The following is a 25,317-nucleotide window of genomic DNA, read 5'->3' on the forward strand; positions in this document are numbered from 1 at the left end:
CCCGCGGGAAGCCCCCGACCCAAATTTCTGGGCCAATGTCTAATTCCTGGAGACTTACCTTCCCGGGAAAACCTGCAAAACAAAACGTAAGTTCGATGCGCACACGCAGCCTTTCCCGTGCACACGTTCGAACCCTGAACCCCTTCTTTCAGGGGAGCGGAAGTGCCAGTTTCCCACGCATGCGCAGTGCATGCAGGAACCCGGCACTTCCAATGGGCTTACGGGTGAGTACCCCATGCGTACTCACCCGTGGAGACCCGAATTTCTGGGCCATAGTTATGTGCCATACTCATGATTTCCACTTTAATGTGGCACAGACAGTGTATGAGTTGAGTGAATTGTAAATCAACATAAATTATCACATGACTTTGTTGTTCGAATTTCTATTGATTACCATAATCCTGATTTCTTGCAGCCCCCCACCCCCCAATGCTGGTAAAAGATGGCCATACACCTGCTTTTAAGAGTTTCATGGGCATTCGCTGCGCAAGAGTTGGGCAAATAGCCAACTCTCCGCCAACGAATGTGCATTTCCTGTGCATAATTCTTGACAAATCACATGTTCAGAGTTTTCACGCATGCGCAGCCCATGTGAAAACTTGGAACTTGCGAGACACTAATGGCCATGTACACACCATTTACACAGTCTTCAGCGACAGAACATCCAGGCTAATGGCCCAGAAATTTGGGTCTCCACGGGTGAGTACGCATGTAGGCCTAATGGAAGTGCCGGTTTCCTGCATGCACTGCACATGCGCTGGAAACCGGCACTTCCGTTCCCCTGAAAGAAGGAGTTCGGAGGTCGAACGCATGCGCAGGACAGGCAGCGCATGCGCATCGAACTTACGTTTTTTATGCAGGTTTTCCCGGGTGGGTAAGTCTCCAGAAGTTAGGCATTTATAAAGCAGGCGTAAGGCCTGCTTTTTACAATGTAAGTGGTGAATTAATTAAAATTAAGACATTTTTTCCACAGGTTTATTATTTGTAAATACTTTAAAGCAAGGTAAGTTTATTTTTAGCCCCGTTAGAAAATAAAATTATTGTTTTCAAAAATTTAAATTATAGTTCAAAATAATTATTTCAAAAATATTTTTTTTTTCACAATTATTTGAAGATTTAGTGATGTTTTGGGGCTCATAGTATTTATAAGCTTCCTGTCAAACTTATGAATGGGCATTTCCCTGCTCCGATTGGCTCCTCATGGCCCACATGATCCCAGGGGACAACAAACTAAGCCCCTGGGATACGCAAGCACTGCGCACCGGCAGTTGGAGCTGACCCCGGATCGGAATTCCAAGCAGACCCACAGCTCAATGGCCGGCGCGCAAGGTAAGTGCAGGTCGGGGGCTTACACCCGCGGGAAGCCCCCGACCCGAATTTCTGGGCTATTATATTGGCCTCGCTCCCTTCAGTTACAGAGGGAGAAGTGGCCTCGTGATTTGCTCCGGTCCCCTGCGTTGTCGATGCTGCTGGTGAAATGTGAGTGTGTGGACAGGATCGGCTTGGCTGTGTTTCCAGTAACTAAGCAGTGTTTCCATAATCGCTTTTTTTGCTCACAAGTGGAGACTGTTTACCTGAGGCCAATGTTGGAGCCAAGCCTTCAGGAGCTGAGGGTAGAAAATTGAAAATGAAATCAAGTTTGTGCTAATTAGGAAAGTATCAATATTGACAAAACTTCTTTTTAAAATCCCTTGCGTGCCTTTATTCCGCGCAGCTGTTAGGTAATGTCTAGAGCGCCAGCTTGTGCAATTGTAGATGTTCCTTCAATGTTAAGCAAGTTAGTAATCTTCTAATAGTGACTGAAACATAAGTCAGGGGTGAAATGTTTATGCAAATACAGTTGCATCAGTAATAAAACAATTGATTCACGATGATTATTCCAGCATCTTCTTGGATCCAATGCAAGTCTCGTGCTTGAAACTCTCAGGTTCTGATTAAACAACATTGTAATCTAGGGAGTGAAACACAAATGTTAGAAAATCTAGAGATGACAGTGCAGAGCTCAGAACAGAGAATGCACTGACTTGTTCATTAACTTTTCATTGTTCATCCCCTTACATGTAGCTCAGTGGCAGTTAGTTTAGCACACAGGAGTAGCGGGCCTAAAGGGCGGTCGATTCTCACTGCCTTCGCCCGGAGTAAATGGAGTAAATGGCTTCCAATTTGGGCCGGTAGCCTTAAGATAGAGGAACAGATATGTAGGCAAATCTCAGAGAAATGTGCAAATAATAGGGTAATAATAATGGGGGATGTCAACTTCCCCAATATTAACTGGGATAGTCAAAGTGTGAAAGGCTCAGAGGGTGTAGAATTCTTAAAGTGCATCCAGGAGAGCTTTTTGAGCCAGCATGTAGAAAGTCCTACAAGAGAGGGAGCGGTACTGGACCTAATTCTAGGGAATGTGGCCGGCCAAGTGGAAAAAGTGCTAGTAGGTGAGCACTTTGGTGACAGTGACCATAATATGGTGAGATTTAAGGTGGTCATGGAAAAGGACAGGGATGGGCCGGAAATAAAGGTTCTAAATTGGGGGAAGGCCGATTTTAATAGGATAAGACAGGATCTGGCCAAAATGGACTGGGATCAGCTACTTGTAGGAAAATCCACATCGGAGCAATGGGAGGCTTTCAGAAGGGAGATTGAGATCATACAATGGCCACATGTTCCCGTAAAGGTCAAGGGTGGTTCCAAAAACCACAGAGAACCTTGGATGTCAGGGGATATACGAGAATGGATTAGGAAAAAGAGGAGGGCTTTTGGCAGATACAAAAGGCTAAAGACGGAGGAAGCCCTAGAGGAGTGCAAAAAGTGCAGGGGGATATTTAAAAAAGAAATTAGGAGATCAAGGAGGGGCCATGAAATAACACTGGCGAGCAAAGTAAAGGAAAATCCTAAGATGTTTTATAAGTATATTAAGGGTAAGAGGATAACTAGGGAAAAAATAGGGCCCATTAGGGACAAAAGTGGCAATCTGTGTGTGGAGCCGGAAGATGTAGGAGGGGTTCTAAATGAATTTTTTGCATCTGTTTTCACTATGGAGGAGGACGATGTAGACATAGAAATAGGGCGGGGGGGCTGTGATATGCTCGAACATATTAACATCGAGAGGGAGGAGGTATTGGCGGTTTTAGCAGGTCTAAAAATGGATAAATCCCCAGGCCCAGATGAAATGTATCCCAGGCTGCTGTGTGAGGCAAAGGAAGAGATTGCGGGGGCTCTAACACATATATTCAGGACCTCTCTGGCCACAGGGGATGTGCCAGAGGACTGGAGAACCGCTAATGTAGTACCATTGTTCAAGAAGGGAAGTAGGGAAAAACCGAGGAACTACAGGCCAGTGAGCCTAACATCAGTGGTAGGAAAATTATTGGAAAAAATTCTGAGGGACAAAATTAGTCTCCACTTGGAGAGACAAGGATTAATCAGGGATAGTCAACATGGCTTTGTCAAGGGAAGATCATGTCTGACTAATTTGATTGAATTTTTTGAGCGGGTGACTAGGTGTGTGGATGAGGGTAACGCAGTGGATGTGGTATACATGGATTTCAGTAAGGCCTTCGATAAAGTCCCGCACAGGAGACTGGTCAAGAAGGTAAGAGCCCATGGAATCCAGGGTGCCTTGGCACATTGGATACAAAACTGGCTTAGTGGCAGAAGGCAGAGGGTGATGGTCGAAGGTTGTTTTTGTGACTGGAAGCCTGTGGCCAGTGGGGTGCCACAGGGATCGGTGCTGGGTCCCTTGCTGTTTGTGGTCTACATTAATGACTTGGATATGAATGTAAAAGGTATGATCAGTAAGTTCGCGGATGATACAAAAATTGGTAGGGTGGTAAATAGTGAGGAGGGTAGCCTCAGTCTGCAGGACGATATAGATGGGTTGGTCAGATGGGCGGAACAGTGGCAAATGGAATTTAACCCGGAAAAGTGCGAGGTGATGCACTTTGGGGGGACTAACAAGGCAAGGGAATAAACAATGAATGGTAAGACCCTAGGCAAGACGGAGGGGCAGAGGGATCTGGGTGTGCAAGTACACAGATCCCTGAAGGCGGCGGAACAGGTGGATAAGGAGGTAAAAAAGGCATATGGGATACTTGCCTTCATTAGCCGAGGCATAGAATATAATAGCAAGGAGGTTATGATGGAGCTGTATAAAACACTGGTTAGGCCACAGCTGGAATACTGTGTGCAGTTCTGGTCGCCACACTACAGGAAGGATGTGATCGCTTTGGAGAGGGTGCAGGGGAGATTCACCAGGATGTTACCAGGGCTGAAGCGCTTCAGCTATGAAGAAAGACTGGGCAGATTGGGTTTGTTTTCCTTGGAGCAGAGGAGGCTGAGGGGGGACATGATTGAGGTGCACAAAATTATGAGGGGCATAGATAGGATGGATACTGAGGAGCTTTTTCCCTTAGTAGAAGGGTCAATAACTAGGGGGCATAGATTCAAGGTAAAGGGCGGGAGGTTTAGAGGGGATTTGAGAAATAACTTTTTCACCCAGAGGGTGGTTGGAGTCTGGAACTCACTGCCTGAAAGGGTTGTGGAGGCAGGAACACTCACAACATTTAAGAAGCATTTGGATGAGCACTTGAAATGCCATAACATACAAGGCTACGGACCAAATGTTGGAATATGGAATTAGATTAGACAGGGCTTGATGGCCGGCACGGACATGATGGGCCGAAGGGCCTCTATCCGTGCTGTATAACTCTATGACTCTATGAGTCTATGACAAATTTATACCCCCATAGGTGCCAATGTGATTGTTGGCGTTAATGTAAACAGGCGATATCGGATCGGGTATCTGTTCTAAACCTCCCAAATTGTCCTTTCCGTGAAGTCAATGGAAAGGAAAGTTGGGAGAGGTGTGTAACGGGCAGCTGATCCAATAATGCCTGTTTTACACAATCTCCAAATCTGAAACTGACTCCCAATGACTCTCCACCCTGTCTTGCCCCTATGAAGGTGCCATGACCGCAGTAGACATGGGCAATAATTGCCCTAATGATGCAATCTGGGAACTCAAATCTGACGGACGGTGTTTAACACCTGGGAGTTCTAGTCAACTTTGTAAACTTCTTTTTATATTTCCACCTTTTACCTTAATGCCACTCGGAAACTATTAATGTCACAACCTTAGATTTGGTTTGAAGGAATATTCTGGAGGAGGCAGTCTCCCTCTACTTCACCTGGTAGTCAGGTGGGGTCCTGAGTCTGGATTTACACAAAAACATCCGGCGTTAAGCCAAACCAGCCCTCAGGGATCCTGAGGCTGCAGTTTGAATGTGGCTTATTGGAAGAGAAAGTAAATGCTCTGATGCAAAATCAGGAAGGTTATTAAACCTTTATCACTGGAAGCAGATTCTGCAGCCTCATTAAGGATGAAATAGCGGAGCACTTAGCAAATGGGGACAGGATAGGACAGAGTCAACATGGATTTACAAAGGGTAAATCGTGCTTGACTAATCTATTGGAATTTTTTGAGGGAGTAACTGGTAGAATAGATGGGGGAGAGCCAGTAGATGTGGTGTACCTGGACTTCCAAAAGGCCTTCGATAAGGTCCCACATAAAAGATTAGCATGGAAAATTGAGGCTCATGGGATAAAGGGGAAAGTTTTGGCGTGGATAGGGAACTGGCTGTCAGATAGAAAACAGAGAGTTGGAATAAACGGCTCATTTTCTGAATGGCAGGCAGTAACAAGTGGGGTACCACAGGGATCTGTCCTGGGCCCCCAGCTGTTCACAATTTACATTAATGACCTGGATCAGGGAGTCGGATGCAGCATTTCCAAATTTGCAGACGACACTAAACTAGGAGGTGGGGTGGGCTCAGAGGAAGAGGCCAGGAAGCTCCAGAGCGATTTGGACAGACTGGGCGATTGGGCGGATAAATGGCAGATGCACTATAATGTGGACAAGTGCGAAGTTATCCACCTTGGGTGCAGGAACGGGAGGGCAAATTATTATTTAAATGGCAATAGATTGGGAGAGGGGGAAGTACAGAGAGACCTGGGTGTTCTTGTACACCAGTCACTGAAGGCGAGCATGCAGGTGCAACAGGCGGTCAAGAAGGCAAACGGTATGCTGGCCTTCATAGCAAAAGGGTTAGAATACAGGAACAGGGATACCTTGCTGCAGCTGTACAGGGCACTGGTGAGACCACACCTCGAGTACTGTGTACAGTTTTGGTCGCCTCATCTGAGGAAGGATGTTCTTGCCATGGAGGGGGTGCAGCGGCGATTCACCAGGCTGATACCAGGAATGGCGGGAATGACCTATGAGGAGAGACTATGTAGTTTAGGGATGTACACACTGGAGTTTAGAAGATTGAGAGGGGACCTCATAGAAGTGTATAAAATTCTGACAGGTCTAGACAGACTGGATGCAGAAGGAATGTTTCCCTTGGCGGGTGAGAACAGAACTAGAGGACATAATTTAAGGATAAGGGCTAAACCATTTAGGACAGAGATGAGGGGGAATTTCTTCACTCAGAGAGTGGTGAACCTGTGGAACTCATTGCCACAGAGGGCAGTGTACGCCAACTCATTAAATATATTTAAGAGGGAATTAGATATATTTCTACGGGCAAAAGGGGTTAAGGGTTACGGAGAGAAGGCGGGGACGGGATACTGAATTAAAGGATCAGCCATGATCTCATTAAATGGCGGAGCAGGCACGAAGGGCCGAATGGCCTACTCCTGCTCCTATCTTCTATGTATCTATGTAACCCTCTGTGAAAAGAATCGTCACCTACCCTCTTTTCTAACTCTCTACCATTTACCCTGGTATCTATAACCCTGCATGCTTGATCCTCAACTAATGGAAACAGTCTGCTTCTATCTACCCTGAGCCATCATTCATCATTTTAAACACTTCTATTATATCACCCGTAATATGCATTCTTCTAATAAAAATGCGCGTTTTCCAAGTCTTTCCTTCTATTTGTTTTTCTTTCTATCGGGCAGCATCTTAGTGAATCCACCTTGTAGCTTCCCGAAAGCTCAAGAGCCCCCCTATCTTGTGAAATTCAATACTGCACACAGTGCTCTAACTCAGGGCATTTTAAGGTTTTATAGAGGCTCATAGTTACTTCTTGGCTCTTATGTTCTGTACCTCTTGTGATTAAACCTAGAATTCCATTAGTAAACTTTCCCTCTATAAAATCCCAGTTGTTCTTACACAAGTCAATAAATGAATCAATTTAATCCCACTCCAGAGACTTGAGCGCAAAAATCTAGACTGACACTCCAGTGCAGTACTGAGGGAGTGCCGCACTGTCGGAGGTGCCGTCTTTCAGATGAGATGTTAAATCGAGGCTCCATCTGCCCTCTCAGGTGCATGTAAAAGATGCCATGACACTATCTCGAAGAAGAGCAGGGGAGTTCTCTCCGGTTTCCTGGTCATTAATTATCCCTCATTCAACATCATTAAAAACAGATTATCTGGTCATTATCACACAGCTCTTTGTGGGAGCTTGCTGTGCGCAAATTGGCTGCCGCATTTCCTACATTACAACAGTGACTACACTTAAAAAGATAGCACTTAATTGGCTGTGAAGCACTTTGGGACGTCCTGAGGTCGTGATAGGCGCGATATAAACACAAGCTTTTCTTTTACTTTCTTTATAACAGATATTTAAAATTCAAATATAATCCTGGGGCAGGACAAAGGATTTTCTGCAAAGCCGCTGTGTCATACTTCTACAAACAGGAGTGTGACATTATTCCCTCTCCTTACCTTTCCGTTTTCTCCTCCACATATAGATTAAAACTATAACGATAGCCAGCGATACCAGTACACACACGGCAATCAGCCCCACATGCTTGTCTTTCTCTACTTTTCCATCTGAAAAATATGAGCAAGAGTTGTATGCGCAGATTGACGGTTATATATATAATCAGTGGAAAACTATGGCCCTGCTCCTGGTAAGTAGGATGTTGCGCTGTTTTATATGGACAGTATCCCCACACCATATAGTGCACACAGTATTATTTCACTGAGGTGGAACCAGGTTTCTTTAAAGCTACAACGTTCACTTTTTGTGAATAAACAAGGTTCTGGTCAACGAGAGGTGGGCAGGCTGTAAAGGTGACTGGGGTGGTGGGGGAAGAAGCAATGGCTGTGAAGAGTGAAGCATGGTTTCTAGACAGATCGGGGCTGGGCCAGCGATAAGAATGTGCTGCTGGGAGGCCAATGGAAAAGGGTTTTGGTCGTGGTGCCCAGCGAGGCAGGGGGAAAGCTAGCAGTCCCCTACACCACAACCCCCCATGGATCGCTGGGTGAGGGGAGCCAGGTAGGAAAGTGGCAGAGGCCTGTGTCTGCGGGCCTGGTGAATGGGCCAATATGAGGGGTAAGTAATGGCAGTTAAATAGATGATGTCACTGTGCCAGATCCCAGGGCTGGGGAATCGAGCTTCTGACCATCCCCACAGCTTCGTGTGATGGGAGGTCCTTGGATCGGAGCACAAGGTTGCAGCTCGTGAGAATTGTAAATAACTAAACGATATAGATAAACGTTTACATTTAATTCAGATAGTTAGATGTTTACTTTCTTTTCGTTATCGATAACAACATGGCTGCTGTCTCCATAGCCCAGTCTGCTCCACAGTGACACTCAGTGGTCAGAGTCTGTAACTGCACTCAGACGCCGTTTCTTTAATGCTAATTCTCAGTGTACTGCAAGGGAAGCTGTGGCTCAACAATACGCGGCACCCTATCATTTTCAACATGTCACGTAATGTTATGTTATGTTGACAACGCTCATCGCTGGTGCAGCAGCTTTGAAATCATGACCGCCCTCAACGAACATCCAGACAGACAGACCTGATTATATGAAGCTGTGTATATGCAGTCAATGAAACATACCGTTAATGAACCGATGGTCAAATTGAAGGGATTGTGTTAAACAACTGGGACCTGCTCAGATTGGGCCACAACGTCTGGAAATTGCCCTCAGCAGAGGATCAGCGCAGTAACCGACCAGAAACACATTTCCAGATCATAAGGATCATCGTACCTGTTCCCTTGAGGGAGGCACCTTTACATAGAGAGACCTGAATGAGCAGCACCGTTATCTATTAAACAATTTGTGGTAGATTTTCACCGTGCCGCTCGGGTGTGAACCTGCCGCTGTCGATCAGCCGCCTGTCACAGTAACTGCTCGTTTTCATTCTCATTGGAGGCAACTCCGGTCTTTAACCTGGACAGCAGGTTGGAAATGCACCCCGCTGTGTCGAAACCAATAGCAGGAGGTTCCCCTGGAGGTATTTGGTGACGCTGTTAATCACCAACAGCAATTTCTAGGCTGATTTCCTGGGGTTCCGCCCCCCCCTTCCCCCAACCAACCCAGCCGCCCCGATCTTTATTCTTGCTGCAGATTCTTGCTTTCTGGGCAAAGCCCACCGCCCCCACCTTCCCAACCAGCAGCTCCCAGTGCCCGTCGGCCCATCCCTGCCTCAGGTGCCCAGCCTCAGACTCACCCTTACCGCCAGGCCGCACTATTTTATCACCCCTCCACCCACTGCACTACATTTAAATGAACTTTCCTCACAACACTTCCCCTCTCCTCCTCTAATATCCCAAAGTGACTCGTCCCCTCATTCCCCACCAGAGGAAAGAGACAAGTGAAGCAAAACCACACTGAAGCTGAGAGTGAAATAGCTCAGCACAGTGCAAAAGGTTCAAGTTCAGAAACCGAGCAGCTCCATCACCGCAGTGAAAGGGAACAACAATGAGAAATCAGAAACAAAGTGTGAAGCAACAGCAAGTCGAACAAATAACGATTCTGATGTCTGAGAGTGGGTCGTGAACGTAGATTCATCCATTCTCTAACCCAGATAGACTATGAACAGGGATTCATTTGTTATCTAACTCTGAGACTGTGCGGTGTGTGTGGGGTGTGGGTATAGAGTGGCGATGGACAGCAAGAAGCAATGGGAAAGGTATACAGAGAAAGTAAGTGTGTGAGAAGCACACAAGGGGGGGGGTGAAGATTATGGAAGAATCAGAGGATAACAGGAATGGACTAAGAGAGAGAGAAAGAATGAGGAACAGTCACAGGCAGGCTGACGTACAGAGATAACAAAAGTGTGGTCTGATTTATAATTAACAGAGAGAAAGAGCAAGACAGAGAAAAGTGATGGACAAGAAAAAACAGTTACTGGGAGTGAAAGATTTCAGTTTTCCTGTTCTTGTCCATCAGCAACAGCACAGAAGACCCAATAGTAACCAATAAAAATTAGCGGGAGACAGAGTATCCGGTTCATTTCTGGAGGATTAGAATAGAAAAGCAGGGTGGTAATGTACAATTTGGTTTAGTCATTCATTTCATTGATCTCTTTCTGCTTTCTATCTCTGTATGGGTGAGTGTTGCTATTATTGATGGATTGTTCAGTATCGCTGCTCATGTCCTTACCCCAGGAGACAGCCTTCCCACCCAGCAAGCTGCTGTGCTCAATATGACAGGAGTATTGTTCCCCATCATACGGATCAAATTCAAGGGTTGTTGTCAGTTGATACGTCCCATCTTCATTGGGTAATAACCCAGTAGATTTGGTCTCAGGCGCATGTTCTCCATTCTTCAACCAGTTCACGCTGATGGACTGCGGGTAAAATTCAGTCACAATGCAGTGGAGAAACCAACGATCAGCAGCCCGGGCAATAACTGAGACCTCGGGGGAAACTACATGATAGAACGACAGTTATTTTCAACTTCAATAAAAGTCACACATTTCACAATAGAATGAATGAAGTCATTTTAACTTTTGCCACTAGTGTAAAACAAGTGATATCGGATCAGCTGCCTGGAAAAGGTGAATGGGGAGCGTGTATAACGGAAACTGATCCAATATCACCAGTTCTACACTGTCGCCAAACTTTAAAATTACCGCTAGGTTGTTCTGAACTTACCTTTTCTGGTTAGTGATGCGTTTCCAAGTGAATAGTATGTCCTCCATAAATCCACACAGTCCTTTTCTAACAAGCTCTTGAAATAAAGGTTCATCTTTGTTTCCTTATCCCATTTCACTTTGAAGGTCTGAGCTACTGGATCATGTACAGTCCAAACCAATTTGTCTTTATCAAAACTAAATGTGTATCTTCCATCAAAAGCCAACTTCAAAACCCCGACACTAGGATTGGTATCATTCAGCTCACAGCCAAACAGTCCTTGAATGTAGTGAGTACCTAGAACAGTAATTGAATCGATCAATAGCTACATAATTATCGAATCTATTCACACAAAATCTGAGAAGTTCAGTTATTTTTTAGTCCCTTCACATCCAGTCACTCTTTCCATTACTAAGGGTAGAAATGGAGTTCAGTGTCTAAAACAAGCATCATCACACAGGGACATAGAATTCACAGCACAGAAAGAGAACATTTGGCTCCAAAGTTAAATGGCAGCTCTCTGCTTTAAACCCATTTCCCTGCCAATGCACATTTCCTTCCATAATCCTCCTTTTCATATATTTATCGAGTTCCCTTTTAATTATGTTGTTGTAGCTGCCTCAGTAACATTCCATATTCTAATGGCGAAAATCCTAATTTTTACCGTTGTTCTTCTAGTGACTGTGTGCCCCTTATTAACAATTCACCAGCCAGGGGATCAATCATTCATTGTTCACCCTCTCAAATACCTACGTAACTGCGAAAACATCTCTCATCCGCCACTAAACTTGTCTATTTCTGTGAAAATACACCATTTTCAAGTCTTTCTTTATAATTACAATCATTCGTTCTAGTGAAGCACTTTTCCATGGTTTTAATATTCTTGCTATAATATTTGCTCAGAACTGCATGTAAAATTCCAACAGTGTCCTAACCAATGTCGTCTGTAAATCAACATCAAGTCCATGATATTACATACAATGCCCATATAAATGGGCTCAGAGCGAGTCAGCAGCCCGGTTTACACTGCACCCATTTATCTCTATTGATTTCAAATATGTAAAATGGGCTGCCAATTCACTATGGCCCCAATGGAAGGGAAGATTGGGCGGGATGTGTAATGGGTGACGGATGCAATATTGCTCATTTTACACTGTCACAAAAAGTTAAATTACCCCTCACCTATGCAACGCCACAGCAAATTGAGTATAAAATTAAACAAAGTTAGATGTGTGTGCAATTCCTGTCCACAAAAGTATACTTCCTGTTGTCGTATTTCTGTTACATTTGTGCTAACATTTCCCTTTATAAATTCCTGTGACCACCTTTATAATGGAAGCTGCCACACAAGCTGGTCATGCTGTAATTACACCCTCCCACCGGTGGTGGCACTGTCGGACTTAGCTTTGCATTTCCCAGGGAAGCTGCTGTGCTCCAACCAATTCTACTGCTCTGATTCCCAAATTGAATAAATGTTGCTGTTTAACTATAAATCTATTAGAAGGCCTTTGTATTGCCTGTCCAGACAGCCTTACATGCTGTTGTCACATTTTATACCAATTTTGTCCATTATCAATTCCTATCAATTCTAAGTGCTCTAAGTGTGGTCTAACCAAGGTTCGATACAGGTTTAGCATAACTTCCCTACTTTTCAATTATGTCCCTTTAGAAATAAATCCTAGTGCTTGGTTTGTTTTTTAATGGCCTTGCTAGCCTATGGCGCAACTTTTAATGATTTGTGTATTTGTACTCCGAGATCCCATTGTTCCTCTACTCCACCTAGACTCACACCCTCCAAGTGATAAGTGACCTCCCTATTCTTCCTACCAAAATGCAATCCCTCACATTTATCTGTGTTGAACTTCATTTGCCAATTATTTGCCCATTCTGCAACTTTATTAATCTCCTCCAGTAATTCTTTGCAGTCCTTCTCAGTATTGACTATCCCTCCCCAATTTGGCATCATCCGCAAATTTAGAAATTGTTTGTTTGATTCCAAATTCTAAATTATTAATGTAAATTGTGAACAGCAGTAGTCCCAGCACTGATCCTTGTGGAACACCACTACCCACCTTCTGCCACCGTGAATAGCTACCCTTTACCTATACTCTCTGTTATAAATCTCATCATTCATCAAGAAACTACTCATGAAATAATGCTGGATGTCCAGCTGGTGGCACCGTCCAAGGAGTATAAATACTCCGGCGTGGGCCCAGCTTGCAGGGACATTTTGTAAGACAAGGAACTAGTGAAGTACAACTAGACCTTCATGTTCTGAAACAAGTTGATTAAAGCCTTGCTTTATGCTCAAACCAAGTGCGTAGTGAGTTTTATTATGTCAATTTAATCAACTTGATATCGACTCCACGCTTTGGGTGATTTCGGGAACAGTCAGCTATGACTTGAACCGTAGAAGGGAACTCAGACAAGTAATCGATCCATCATGGAGAAGCTACTCAGACCCGCACATCTCGACCCGGACCCGAATTCGCTTACAGCCGCTAAGGTATGGAAACACTGGTATCGTACTTTCAGCAACTTCCTCAGGGTGTGTGGTGAGAATGTTCCTGATAAATTAGAGATACTTGCTAATTATGTATCCTCTCATGTGTTTGATTATATCGAAGACTGTGTAGACTATGACACCGCTATCCAAATACTACAGCAGCTATATGTCTAGTCCGCAAATGAAACTTTTGCTCGGCATCTACTGGCCACAACTCCACAACAACCCAGGGAATCACTTGACGAATTCCTTCAGAAACTTTGCAGGTTCAGCAAGGACTGTAATGTTAAAGCTGTTACAGCTGAGCAGTACCAGGAGGAGTTAATTTGTGATTCCTTTATTAATGGTATTGCATCTCCCTTCATACGTCAGTGTCTGTTGGAGAATAAAACCCTCAAGTTATAGGCTGCCGATGACCAGGCATGTTCTCTGGACTTAGCAAAGAGGAATGCAGATACCTATCTTTCACCATGTGCACGGGCTGCTGCTATCACTTTTAGTGACTCCTTCGATAGGCCTCGGGCGGAAGCCCTCACGAATGATGACACCCCTGCCCTAGAAACCTACACTGATGATGACCTCGCCCTAGTGGCATCCTAGCAATCTGGAAGGAAGTGTTTCTTCTGTGGAGGTGCATTCCATTATAGGACATTTTGTCCTGCTCATAACGCAACCTGCAATCATTGCAGCAAGAAAGGTCACTTTTCTAAGGTATGCCAGTCAAGAGCCGCTGTTAGTAAGAAAGGCCTAACCTCCTGTTAGTTTTGCAGCTACTATCTTTAAAACTGCTCCTCCCCCAAGAGCCACTACTAAGGTTGCAGCTGCAATCTATAAAACTGCTCCTCCCCCGAGAAACACTACTAAGGTTACAGCTGTCAAGAGTAAAACTGCCCCTCCTCCCATCACAGCTGTTTTTCCCCAAAGTCTGCCCCATGCAGCCACGAAGGTTTCGGTAAATGGACACATTTTCAGTGCACTAATTGACTGATGCAGCTCTGACAGCTTCATTAGTGAGTGGGCTTTCAGTAAGTTTAAACTGCGTATTTACCCCTCGGACAGGGAAATTGCAATGGCTCTGATGACACTGACCAGCAATTCTTCCGGCTTTTGTCTTGTCGACCTTATTCTCAATGGCCAGACTTATTTCTCCACCCGGCTCAGGGTGCTCAAGGACCTATGCAGTGATGTGCTCCTGGGACAGTATTTCCAGAAACAACACAAAAGACTCACTTTCGAGTTTGGAGGGTCAAAGCCGGAGCTTACGATTTCCAAAGTACCGTTTTGTGCACTTTCGGCGGCTTCGCTCAATGAGCCCTCCTTGTTTGCCAATCTTTCCCCCCCGATGTAAGCCCATAGTCACTAAATCACGACGTTTCAGCCAAGATGATCGATCCTTTATCGAGGCTGAAATCTCTCGCATTCTAGCTGATGGTATCATTGAGCCATGTTCATCTTCCTGGCGGGCTCAAGTCGTCATTGTTAAAAATCCTCTGAAGCAACACAAGAAATGTTTTGCCTTGATTACTCGCAAACTATTAACCAGTATACCGACCTGGATGCCTACCCACTACCATGCATCGATGACATGGTCAATAACTTTGCCAACTACAAGGTATTTTCAACTTTTGATTTAAAGAGTGCATATCATCAAGTACCATTAAAGGACTATGACAAAATGTATACGGCCTTTGAGGCCAATGGTCGGCTTTACCAGTTTTGGGGTCACCAATGGGGTAGCCATCTTTCAATGGGCAATGGATAGCCTAGTCAAACAGGAGAACTTAATGGACACTTTTCCATATCTGGATAATATCACCATTGCTGGTCATGACCAGAAGGAGCATGATGCCAACCTCCAGAAATTTGTTGACGCTCTCCGTCATCGCAACTTAACCTTAAATGAGTCCAAACCTGTGAAATCAGTACCATCAGTCAACATCCTTGGCTACTGGGTGGGCAACGGTGTCATCAAACTGGATCCGGAGCGACTTTGTCTGCTTCAGGAGCTCCCTCCCCATATGAATCTCGGCTCTCTTCGTTGGGCACTCGGCATGTTCACCTATTATGCAAAATGGATACCCCACTTCTCCGACAAGATCCAGCCCTGGCTTCACACAAAGTCATTTCCATTGGAGGCAACGGCTATTTCAGCTTTCAACATCCTCAAGCGATAACTTGAAAAAGCTATGAATCGTTCCATTGATGAAAATCTTCCTTTCGTAGTCAAGTGCAATGCATCAGATGTGGTGATCTCTGCTACCTTGAATCAAGGTGGTCGACCCATTGCATTTCTGTCCAGAACTTGGCAGGGTAGCTAGCTCCATTATCCTCCTGTCGAGAAGGAGGCTATGGCCATCATCGAAGCGGTACGTAAATGGAGTAATTTTCTCGCTCATCGCCATTTCACACTTATAACTGATCAGCGCTCCGTGGCCTTTATGCTGGATAACTGGAAATGCACTAAGATCAAGAATAACAAAATACAACTCTGGAGGATGGAATTGGTTGCATTTGGATACACCATACATTATCGACCCGACAAAGAGAATGTGGCCCCGGATACCCTTACGCGGGCATTCTGCTCTTCTATGTCAACTTGGACTCTGGCAGATCTTCATACTGATTTATGCCATTCTGGCGTTACCCATATGTTGCACTTTGTGCTATCTAAAAATCTCCCATTTGCTATGGAAGTTGTGAAAAGAAGATGCTCCTCCTGTAGAATTTGTATGGAATTAAAATGACAATTCTTCCGTCCATTGCATGGCTCGCTCATACACACTATGCAGCCTATGCAGTGACTCAGCATTGATTTTAAAGGGCCATTGCCTTCCTCAACGCGAAACACCTACTTATTGACTATGGTGGACGAATATTCACGCTTTCCCTTTGCTTTCCTCTGTCCCAATATGCTTACTTCCACAGTGATCAAATGCCTTGATCAAGTCTTTTCCCTTTGCCAATTTCATCCGCACTGATCGGAGTCCCTCCTTCATGTCATGTGAACTCAAAAGTTATCTCTCCCAATGGGGAATCACCACAAGTAAAATGACACCATACCATCCCATTGGTAACGGGCAGGTTGAGAGATAAAATGCTATCATTTGGAATGCTGTTCATCTTGCGCTGAGGTCATGCAACCTACCAGACCTGCAGTGGGAAACTATGCTCCCTGACATGTTGCATTCCATCAGGTCTCTCCTTTCTACGTCTACCAACGTCACACCTCACGAGTGATTCTTCAGCTTCCAGCGTCACTCCACCCATGGGACGTCTTTACCATCATGGTTGGCAGCTCCCGGCCCCGTGCTGCTCCGAAGATTCGTCCGATCATCTAGAATTCCCTCTAATCCCTTCACATTCTCTCTTACCATGCACTCCTCTGCTGTCTATGTACTTAATATATACCTCTTTCCTATACTCAATTGTTTCCTTATGTCTGTTCATCCATGGTGTCTCATTAGTGTTTAGTTTGTTCTTTCCGTTTAGCAGAATATATTTTTGCTGCACTCTGTTGAACACCATTTTAAATGTTTCCCATTCTCGTTCTACATTGTTATTTGCCAATATTGTTGCACATTTTATCTTCCCAAGTTCTAATCGCAGCACCTCAAAATCAGCTTTTCTCTGAACTGTTTTCTGTCATACTTGTGTCCTTCTGTATTGTTATCTTAAAGCGTATTATATTATGGGCACTATTGCCTATATGCTCCCCTATTTAATTCTCTTATCTGCTCTGGCTCATTTCCCATAACTCGATCCAATAATGAATCATCCCTTGTTGGACTTTTTACATATTGGGTTAGAAAGGAGTCCCATAGACATTGTAGGAACTCCATTCCCTTATCCTCTTTACCTACTGCTTATGCCCAATTAATATCGGGGTTGTTGAAATCCCCCATGGTTATTATTCTATGTTTTTAACTCATTTCTTTGATTTGTCTGTGTATTTCTTCTGCCCCCTCCCTTCCACTATTAGGTGGTCTGTAGACTACGCCTATTAGTGTGATTGATCCTTTATTATCTTTTATCTCTAACAATGTGAATTCTATTTTTGTCTTGCTGAAAGCTACGTGTCTTTTTTCTACTGACATTATGTTATCCATTATGAGTACAGCAACTCCACCTCCCCCTTTTCCCTTTCTATCTTTTCTAAATATGTCATACTCTGCAATGTTTAATTCCCAGTCCTGATTTTTCTATAGCCATGTCTCAGTAATCCCTTCTATATCTGGTTCCTCCCAATGCATCAGTTCCTCCAAATCGCCTGTTTTATTACAAACACTGTGTGCATTGCTGGACAGAGAGATTAACTCATTTTCAAAAGGATTTCCTCTCACTTTTTGTTTAACGAACTTTTTAGACTCCTGTTCTATAACTCTATTTATTCCCTTCCCGCTTATGTCCTCCCTTACTTTATTTTTTTCCTATGCTCACTTCTCCTGTTTTGTTTATGTTTAGGCTGTTTACGTTTCTGGTAGATCCCTCCCCTCTTCTTACTTGTTTAAAGCCTTTGCCACCTCCCTATTTACACTTTCTGCTAGGACACTGGTCCCATCCCAGTTCAGGTGGAGCCCATCCCATCGGTACAGCTCCTTCCTGCCACAGAACTGGTGCTAATGTCCATGAAAAGGAACTACTCTTTCCCACACCAGCCCTTTAGTCCCGTGTTAATTCTCCTGATCTGTCTGCTTCGATGACAATTTGCACGTGGCTCGGGCAATAATCCAGAAATTATTACCCTCGAGGTCCTGGGTTTTAATTAGAGCCTAACTGCTGAACTCAGAGAATGCGGAATCAGGTTACTAGATGCAGAATGGATTGATAGCTGGCTTCAATACAGAACGCAGAGAATTGGAGTAAAGGGTAGCTTTTCACAGAAGGTGGATAGTGGTGTTCCACAAGGATCAGTGCTGGGACCACTGCTGTTCACAATTTACATTAACGATTTAGACTGTGGAATCAAAAGCATAATTTCAAAATTTGCAGAATATACCAAATTGGGGTGGGGAGATAATCAATACTGAGGAGGTCCACAACAAATTACAGGAGGACTTTAATAAACTTGCAGAATGGGCAAATATTTGGCAAATGAAGCTCAATACAGATAAATGTGAGGTTGTGGCGGTACCACTGGTTGTCCCTTACATTGAGACACATAATTCCCTTTAACTTACCTTACTGTATGTTTAACTTATCTTTTGGGGGCGTTGCCCTTTTAACTTACCTGTTGGGGCCATTGCCCCTTTAAGACGCACCCTAGCGCGCTGACATCACGTCACATACAACGTGCTGTGCGTGCGCCAGCACAGCCCAGCCTAGCATCTTCGGCATCAACAGCCAGCCGACGGGAGCAAAGCTATCTTCCGCTCCCGCGGCAAGCACCGGCACAGCCCGGCCTAACGTCTTCGGCCTCAACGGCCAGCCGACGGGAGCGACGCAATCTTCTGCTCCCGCGGCAAGCACCGGCACAGCCCGGTCTCCCGACTTCGGCCTCAATGGCCAGCGACGCAATGACGCACATCACGTGATGCCCTAAGCGCGGGAAACGCGACCAACGTGATGGCGTCACAACACAAACGCGATGACGTCATCACGTTCCCCACAGGACTGTGAACTCAGTCCTCGTGGAGTCCCTGCTGGGACAAGACCTACACCACGATGCTCCTACAGTCAGCCATCTTACCTGCTATCTTACCTGCTGTAATTAGTCTGTTCCTGTAAATAAAGTCGAAGTCAAACTCTCTTATTTAGTGGCGACCTACACGAACCGCTGCAAGGTATTACATTTTGGTAGGCAGAACAGGGAGGTCACTTATCACTTACAAGGTGTGAGTCTAGGTGAGGTAGAGGAACAAAGGGATCTCAGAGTACAAATACACAAAACGCTATAAGTTGTGCCACAGGTTAGCAAGGCCAAAAAAAACTAAACTCTAGGGTTTATTTCTAGAGGTATAGAATTGAAAAGTAGTGAAGTTATGCTAAACCTTGGTTACACCACACTTATAGTACTGCGTGCAGTTCTGGCAGCCATAACATAAAAAGGATATTGAGGCACTGGAGAAGGTGCAGAGAAGATTTACAAGGATGATACCAGAAATGCGAGAGTACACATATCAGGAGAGGATGAACAGGTGGGGTCTCTTTGTTCTTGAAAAAAGAAGGCTGAGGGGTGGCCGAATAGTGGTCTTTAAAGTTATGAAAAGTTATGATAGAGTGGATACAGAGACAATCTCTCCACTTGTGGGGAAGAGCATAACTAGAGGCCATCAATATAAGATAGTCATCAAGAAATCCTATGTTGAATAAAGAAGAAACCTCTTTACCCAAAGAGTATTGAGAATGTGGAACTCGCTACCACAGGGAGTGGTTGAAGCGAATAGTATAGGTGCATTTAAGGGGAGGCTGGTCAAGCATATGAGGGAGAAGGGAATAAAGGGTTATGCTGATAGATTTAGATGAGGAAAGATGGGAGGAGGCTCAAGTGGAGCATAAACTGGTTGGGCAGAATGAGCTGTTTCTGTCCCATATATCCTATGTAACCCTATGTGACTTTATATTCAAAATCATAAAGGGCTTGGATAGAGTGAATAAGGAGCAACTGTTTCCAGTGGAAGAGAGGTCAGTAACCAGAGGACAAAGAGTTAATGTAATTGGAAAAAGAACCAGAGGCGATATGAGGATAATTTTTTTTTTGCAACAACTTGTGATCTGGAATGCCCTGCCTGAAGATCGCTGGAAGCAGATTCAATCGTAACTTTCAAAAGGGAATTGGATAAATATTTGAAGGGTGAAATTTGTAGGGCTATGCGGAAAGGGCAGGGGAGTTCATCTCATTGGATAGCTCTTTAAAAGACCTGGCACAGGCACGATGGGCCGAATGGCCTCTTTCTGTGCTGTATAATTTTATGATTCTATTTGCCAACATTTAAAATGGGAGTTGACGATGTAAACTTAGCAGGCTGTAATTGCAGCCTCCCTCCGTTGGTGGCGCTGTAATGCCTCAGCTTAAACTGCCCAACTCCTCAGCCTGTACTTCTGGAAAACTCCGGTGTGTAAAACAACTCAACTTCGCACCTTCACAGTTTTCTATCAACTTTGCTTCTTAGCTAAAAATAACATAACATGCCAAAAAGTATAAATTGAGGCAAAAGCAAAATACTGCAGATGCTGGAAATCTAAAATTAAAACAGAAAATGCTGGCAATACTCAGCAGGTCAGGCAGCATCTGTGGAGAGAGAAACAGAGTTAACGTTTCAGGTCGATGACCTGTAATTGCACCCTCCCTCCGGTGGTGGTGCTGTAGTGCCTCAGTTTAAATTGCCCAAATCTTCAGCCTCTACTTCTGGAAAACTCCAATGTATAAAACAACTCTGGTTCTGATGATGGGTCATCGACCTGAAACGTTAACTCTGTTTCTCTCTCCACAGATGCTGCCTGACCTGCTGAGTATTTCCAGCATTTTCTGTTTTTATTTTAGTATAAATTAGGGCCTGAAAAATGTTTCCATGGTGTGGGCTAACATTCACTGTCCTCCGCCCTTGTTACAATGGACGTGACCCCATGCGGGTAATTTTGACTCTGGGTGAGAGTGTAAAATGGGAGATATTGGACCGGCCGCCCATTACACACCCAGCCTGATTTTCATGTCCATTGAGGTCAATGAAAGGGAATATCCAGCAAGGTGTATATTGGGCAGTCAGCTCGATATTGCTCATTTTACACTATTGCCCAAGAACCAAATTTACTCCGAATGAATAGAAAACTGCAGGTCGGGCAGTATGACTTTCTGATAAACCACCTACTGGATATAAGACGGCATTGGAGCCTCAAACTTACACATCGACATTACATATATTTGTGCTCACCAATATCATTCAACAAATGAATAAAACGAATACAAACTTAAATTTAATATTGACAATATAATTCAATGAAAACAATATTTCCAATATGATTCAATAAATGTGATATTTCCAAAGTCATTCAATAAATATTTTACTAATATCATACGCTAAAAGTAATATTACCATGAATTGGGTGGGTAATTTTAAGCTGTGGCCATAGTGTAAAGCGGGTAATATCGGGTCAGCGGCCTGTTATAAACCTTGCCCAATGGAAAGGGAATCCGAGCGAGGTTTAGAACGGGTGGCCGGTCCGATATTGACTGTTTTACATTTTTGCCTGAAGATTTAAAAATTACTCCAATAAATATATATGATTCGTTACATGTAAAACAACCAGCAAAATCATTCAATAAATACAATATTGTGAATACCATTAATTAAATGTAATAATACAAATGTCATTCAATAAACACTGGTTGTTTTTGGGGGGTGGGGGGTTTATCTTTTATCACCAGGTGATATGTGGCCAATGGTGAATCGGCCACCCACTTTACACCATGTTCCATTTTCAGAAAATCGATTGAGGTGAAAAACAACAGCTGATTCACAGGCGCCCGGATTTTACCTGGCGATGAAAGTCAAATTCAACTTCAGCAGGGTTGCTAAACGGGCGATAGCGGAAAACCGCCTGTTATACACCCCGGCCCATTTTACAGTGAAGGCAATGGAAAGGTACATCAGGGAACATGAATAAACGGCAGCCTCACTGCTACTGCCCATTTGACACGACCAATATTGAATTTCACCCACAGTATTACCGATATTGTTCATTGGGTTAATGTTACCTTCCAGAGACGGTATAAAATGGGCGATATCCAATTAGTTGCCCATTATATACCTCGCCTGATGTTCCCTTCTACCAAAGGCGATGGAAGGGTCAATATCGCTGATGCTACACTATCCCCCAAGTGAAAATGACCCCTGTTATTCGCTGCATTCATTCAAACGAATATACTCACTTGATGTTTGGTTGTTCTGCTGCAACCATTTATCAACCTGTCCCTTGATGAGCCCGTGGAAACCATCTTCAGTGATTGTGTATCCTTCCCAATAACTCTTGTCAAATGCTTCCGCCATCCATTGCTGTCTTGGAACAGTTATTTTCATATTTTTGTCATAATAGTCTATCTCACAGCCATCCAAACGCCCCAGAACACTATACTCCGGCAGATCAGTACTCCCATGGTTCAGGGTGTAGTAATATAGCAGAGAGTGAGACTCTAGGACATAATAAAAAAAATAATTGGCATATCAAATATTAGAAATGTCAGTTTGCTAAACAACTTGGAAAAAAATAATTTATTCAGAAAAATGCGAGATCACTGAATATTTTGCCATTGCTCCCATGTTAAAACATTGCAGAGAAGGCAAAATGAGCCTTAATATTAAATCTTATCCATTTACAAGAATATTCCCATTTCGAAATAAATGAAAAATGTTATGGTTCAAATAAATTACATCATCTCATTTCATTTGTAAATCGTAAGTTTAAGATTATAGTTCCATGTCTGACCTGGGGATTCTTTGGTGAGTTAGAGAGGAAGTTCACCCAGAATTATGATACTAAGCCATGCAGAATCCATCCCTGGTGTGTGGGCAGTGATCTGTTCCCAGCCCGCTGGTTGTTGTGACAATAAAATTGGCCTCAGATTTGCTGAGCGAAAGAAGGGAAAAACAGCTTGAATATACGTAAGTTGGGGTTAAAGGAAGTTATCAAGGCCCTCAACAATATTTCCCTCTCTGCCCACATTGTTACCACTAGTTCCTGATCCTGCCCGAAAACTGGAACCAATCGGAAGGCAGATATTAAAGGGATCCTCAGTTGGTCTCAAATAAAATCCTGGAATATTTGGGAGACATTTGTCTTCTATTATGTTGTGGGATTTCACTACTTAAACTGTTTAAAATGCATGTACTGGCTGCTGAATATTTTGACCTGTTAATTCTACTTCTGGTAATTCCACTCTGGAATGTAGTGAAGGGTCTGTTGTGATTGGAGGAGAGCCATGGGAAATGGGGAGGAAAGGATTAGTACTGCAACAGCTAACTTCAGGCGGTACGAGGCTGTGCAGACTGAAAGAGAGATGTGAAGCCGAGTCTGACCTTGGCAGTCCTGGTGAGGTCATTAAGTTTCTTCCTGCAATGCAGACAGGTTCATGGGAAAATGGAGTATAAATTTGTCTTGGGCGGCGGCACAGAATGGGCGATAGTCAATCAGCAGCCAGCTTTGCCCGCTTTCTGAATTTCTATTGGATTGAAGTCATTGGAAAGAAAATTGGATGATAGAACAAAACAGGCTGTCGCTAGCCTTCAGCTGCTTTCGGGTACCATGCACTTTATAGCCATTGTTGCTGCCACTGGCTTGCTCATCCACCTCCCGCCGTTACTGCTGATTAAGTTGACGGGCCTATCATTGCCTATTAGAGGAGACGAGGACCTCAATACCGGTGCTAACTTGCTCTACAAGCGCTTCCACGGCTGCCCCAGAGAATCGGAGGACTCCTGACCATGTCATGCAGGCTGATGCTCCAGTAAGGTCGCACTGCACCAACCACCCTTGAAAAGTGCACCGTCCCTTTAAAGGACTGCAGGCTAAATCAAAAGAATTGGCGCTCCTTTCATGTTTCTGAAGCCGGGTCACGAAAATTATACAGTGCCCACCAACTTTATCAATCGGATGGGTGGAGCATAGCTTGCCAACCCACCAGAACAATCCCGGAGTCTCTAGGAATTAAATATTAATCTCCTGGACACCGCTACAAGAAACTCGGGAGAAAGAAAACGATAACATTAAAAAAGTCACAATTATATAACAATATTGGAACTGGGGAATAAAGGCGGGTTCACTGGGCTGGAGGTCATGTGATGAATGCTCCTGGACTGGTCCAACCAGAGTTGTCAACACGTCGGCCTGATTCATCGCGCAAATCCCCATCCACGATTGAGGGACATTACTTCAGTCCTGCAGTAAATCTCTGGCAAGCATGTAGCGCCACACGAGCCCCTATTGTCACCTCGCCAATCCATCCAGCCCAGGAGCTCCCCCAGGGCATCCGCAAGGTCCGAGGCAGCCAGTGTAACCCGGACTAAACACGGGGGCAGTCAGTGTAACCCGGACTAAACACGGGGGCAGTCAGTGTAACCCGGACTAAACACGGGGGCAGTCAGTGTAACCCGGACTAAACACGGTGGCAGTCAGTGAATCCCGGACTAAACACGGGGCAGTTAGTGAATCCCGAACTAAACACGGGGCAGTCAGCGTATCCTGGACTAAACACGGGGCAGTCGATGTAACCCGATATAAACAAGAGGGCAATCGGTGTAACCCAGACTAAACAAGAGGATAGTACACCCGGACAAAACACGGGACAGTCAGTGTATCCCGGACTAAGCAAGAGGGCAGTCGGTGTAAACCGGACTAAACACGGGACAGACATTGTATCCCGAACTAAACACGGGGCAGTCGTTGTATCCCGGACTAAACACGGGGCAGTCGGTGTATCCCGGACTAAACACGGGGGCAGTCGTTATATCCTGGACTAAATGCAGGCCCAATACATTGTTCCTGATGGCGGTCATGTCGTGTAATAAAGAATATAACCGCACAAGTCCGGTCATTTGTCATACCAGGAACCATCCTTTTTAAAAAAGTAAAGGCTCAGTAAAGCAAAGAGGAACATGCTTCAGGGAGTCGCTCAGTTAAAACCCTGCACAGCGAGACGGGAAGGTTTTGTAGATGTCCGAACCCCTCCCACATTATTCTGCTTATCTCATTCAGTGAAACTCATTCTATCCAATGAGAAATAAATCACCTCCCATCACTTGGGAGGGAATCTCTGGCTCTATTCCCAGCATTAGGAACTGCAGGCGGAATTGGATTAGAAAAGAACACACTGGTCAATGGGAAAGACTTGAAACTGGAGGAAGACTGTGACACAAATTGAAACCACCGGCGAGAATATTTCCCACTGAAACTGAACAGTAGCAATCATAGAGCTGGCTGTTGAAAGCAGCAGCAATCTC

The 25,317-nt window shown here is 44.4% G+C and overlaps 1 protein-coding gene and 1 pseudogene across 1 annotated transcript; both read right to left on the reverse strand.

Moving 5' to 3' along the window:
• Window positions 1-25,317, reverse strand: part of LOC147095598 (scavenger receptor cysteine-rich domain-containing protein DMBT1-like) — a 1,107,260-nt pseudogene that overhangs the window by 996,210 nt on the left and 85,733 nt on the right.
• Window positions 1,790-24,974, reverse strand: LOC147095607 (class I histocompatibility antigen, F10 alpha chain-like). Its single transcript, XM_085974164.1, has 7 exons — window positions 24,929-24,974; window positions 22,254-22,514; window positions 10,903-11,178; window positions 10,409-10,675; window positions 7,733-7,840; window positions 5,179-5,183; window positions 1,790-1,951 (listed from the first exon to the last, which is right to left on the reverse strand). The coding sequence occupies exons 1-7, from the start codon at window positions 24,972-24,974 to the stop codon at window positions 1,790-1,792; spliced, it is 1,125 nt and encodes a 374-aa protein (XP_085830290.1).

This window comes from Somniosus microcephalus, unplaced genomic scaffold (genome assembly GCF_052327205.1).
Source record: "Somniosus microcephalus isolate GS21.2 unplaced genomic scaffold, FLI_Smic_1.0 unresolved_chr1, whole genome shotgun sequence".
NCBI classification, from domain to species: Eukaryota; Metazoa; Chordata; class Chondrichthyes; order Squaliformes; family Somniosidae; genus Somniosus; species Somniosus microcephalus.

Coding starts and splice junctions, on each gene's coding strand:
- LOC147095607 (XM_085974164.1), bottom strand. CDS start 24,974: ATGTTCCTCTTTGCTTTACTGAGCCTTTACTTTTTTAAAAAGGATG. Junction 11,179..22,253: donor GCAGAACAACCAAACATCAA/GTGAGTATATTC, acceptor TTACTGTTCTAG/GTACTCACTACATTCAAGGA. Junction 7,841..10,408: donor TGGGAAGGCTGTCTCCTGGG/GTAAGGACATGA, acceptor CATATTTTTCAG/ATGGAAAAGTAGAGAAAGAC.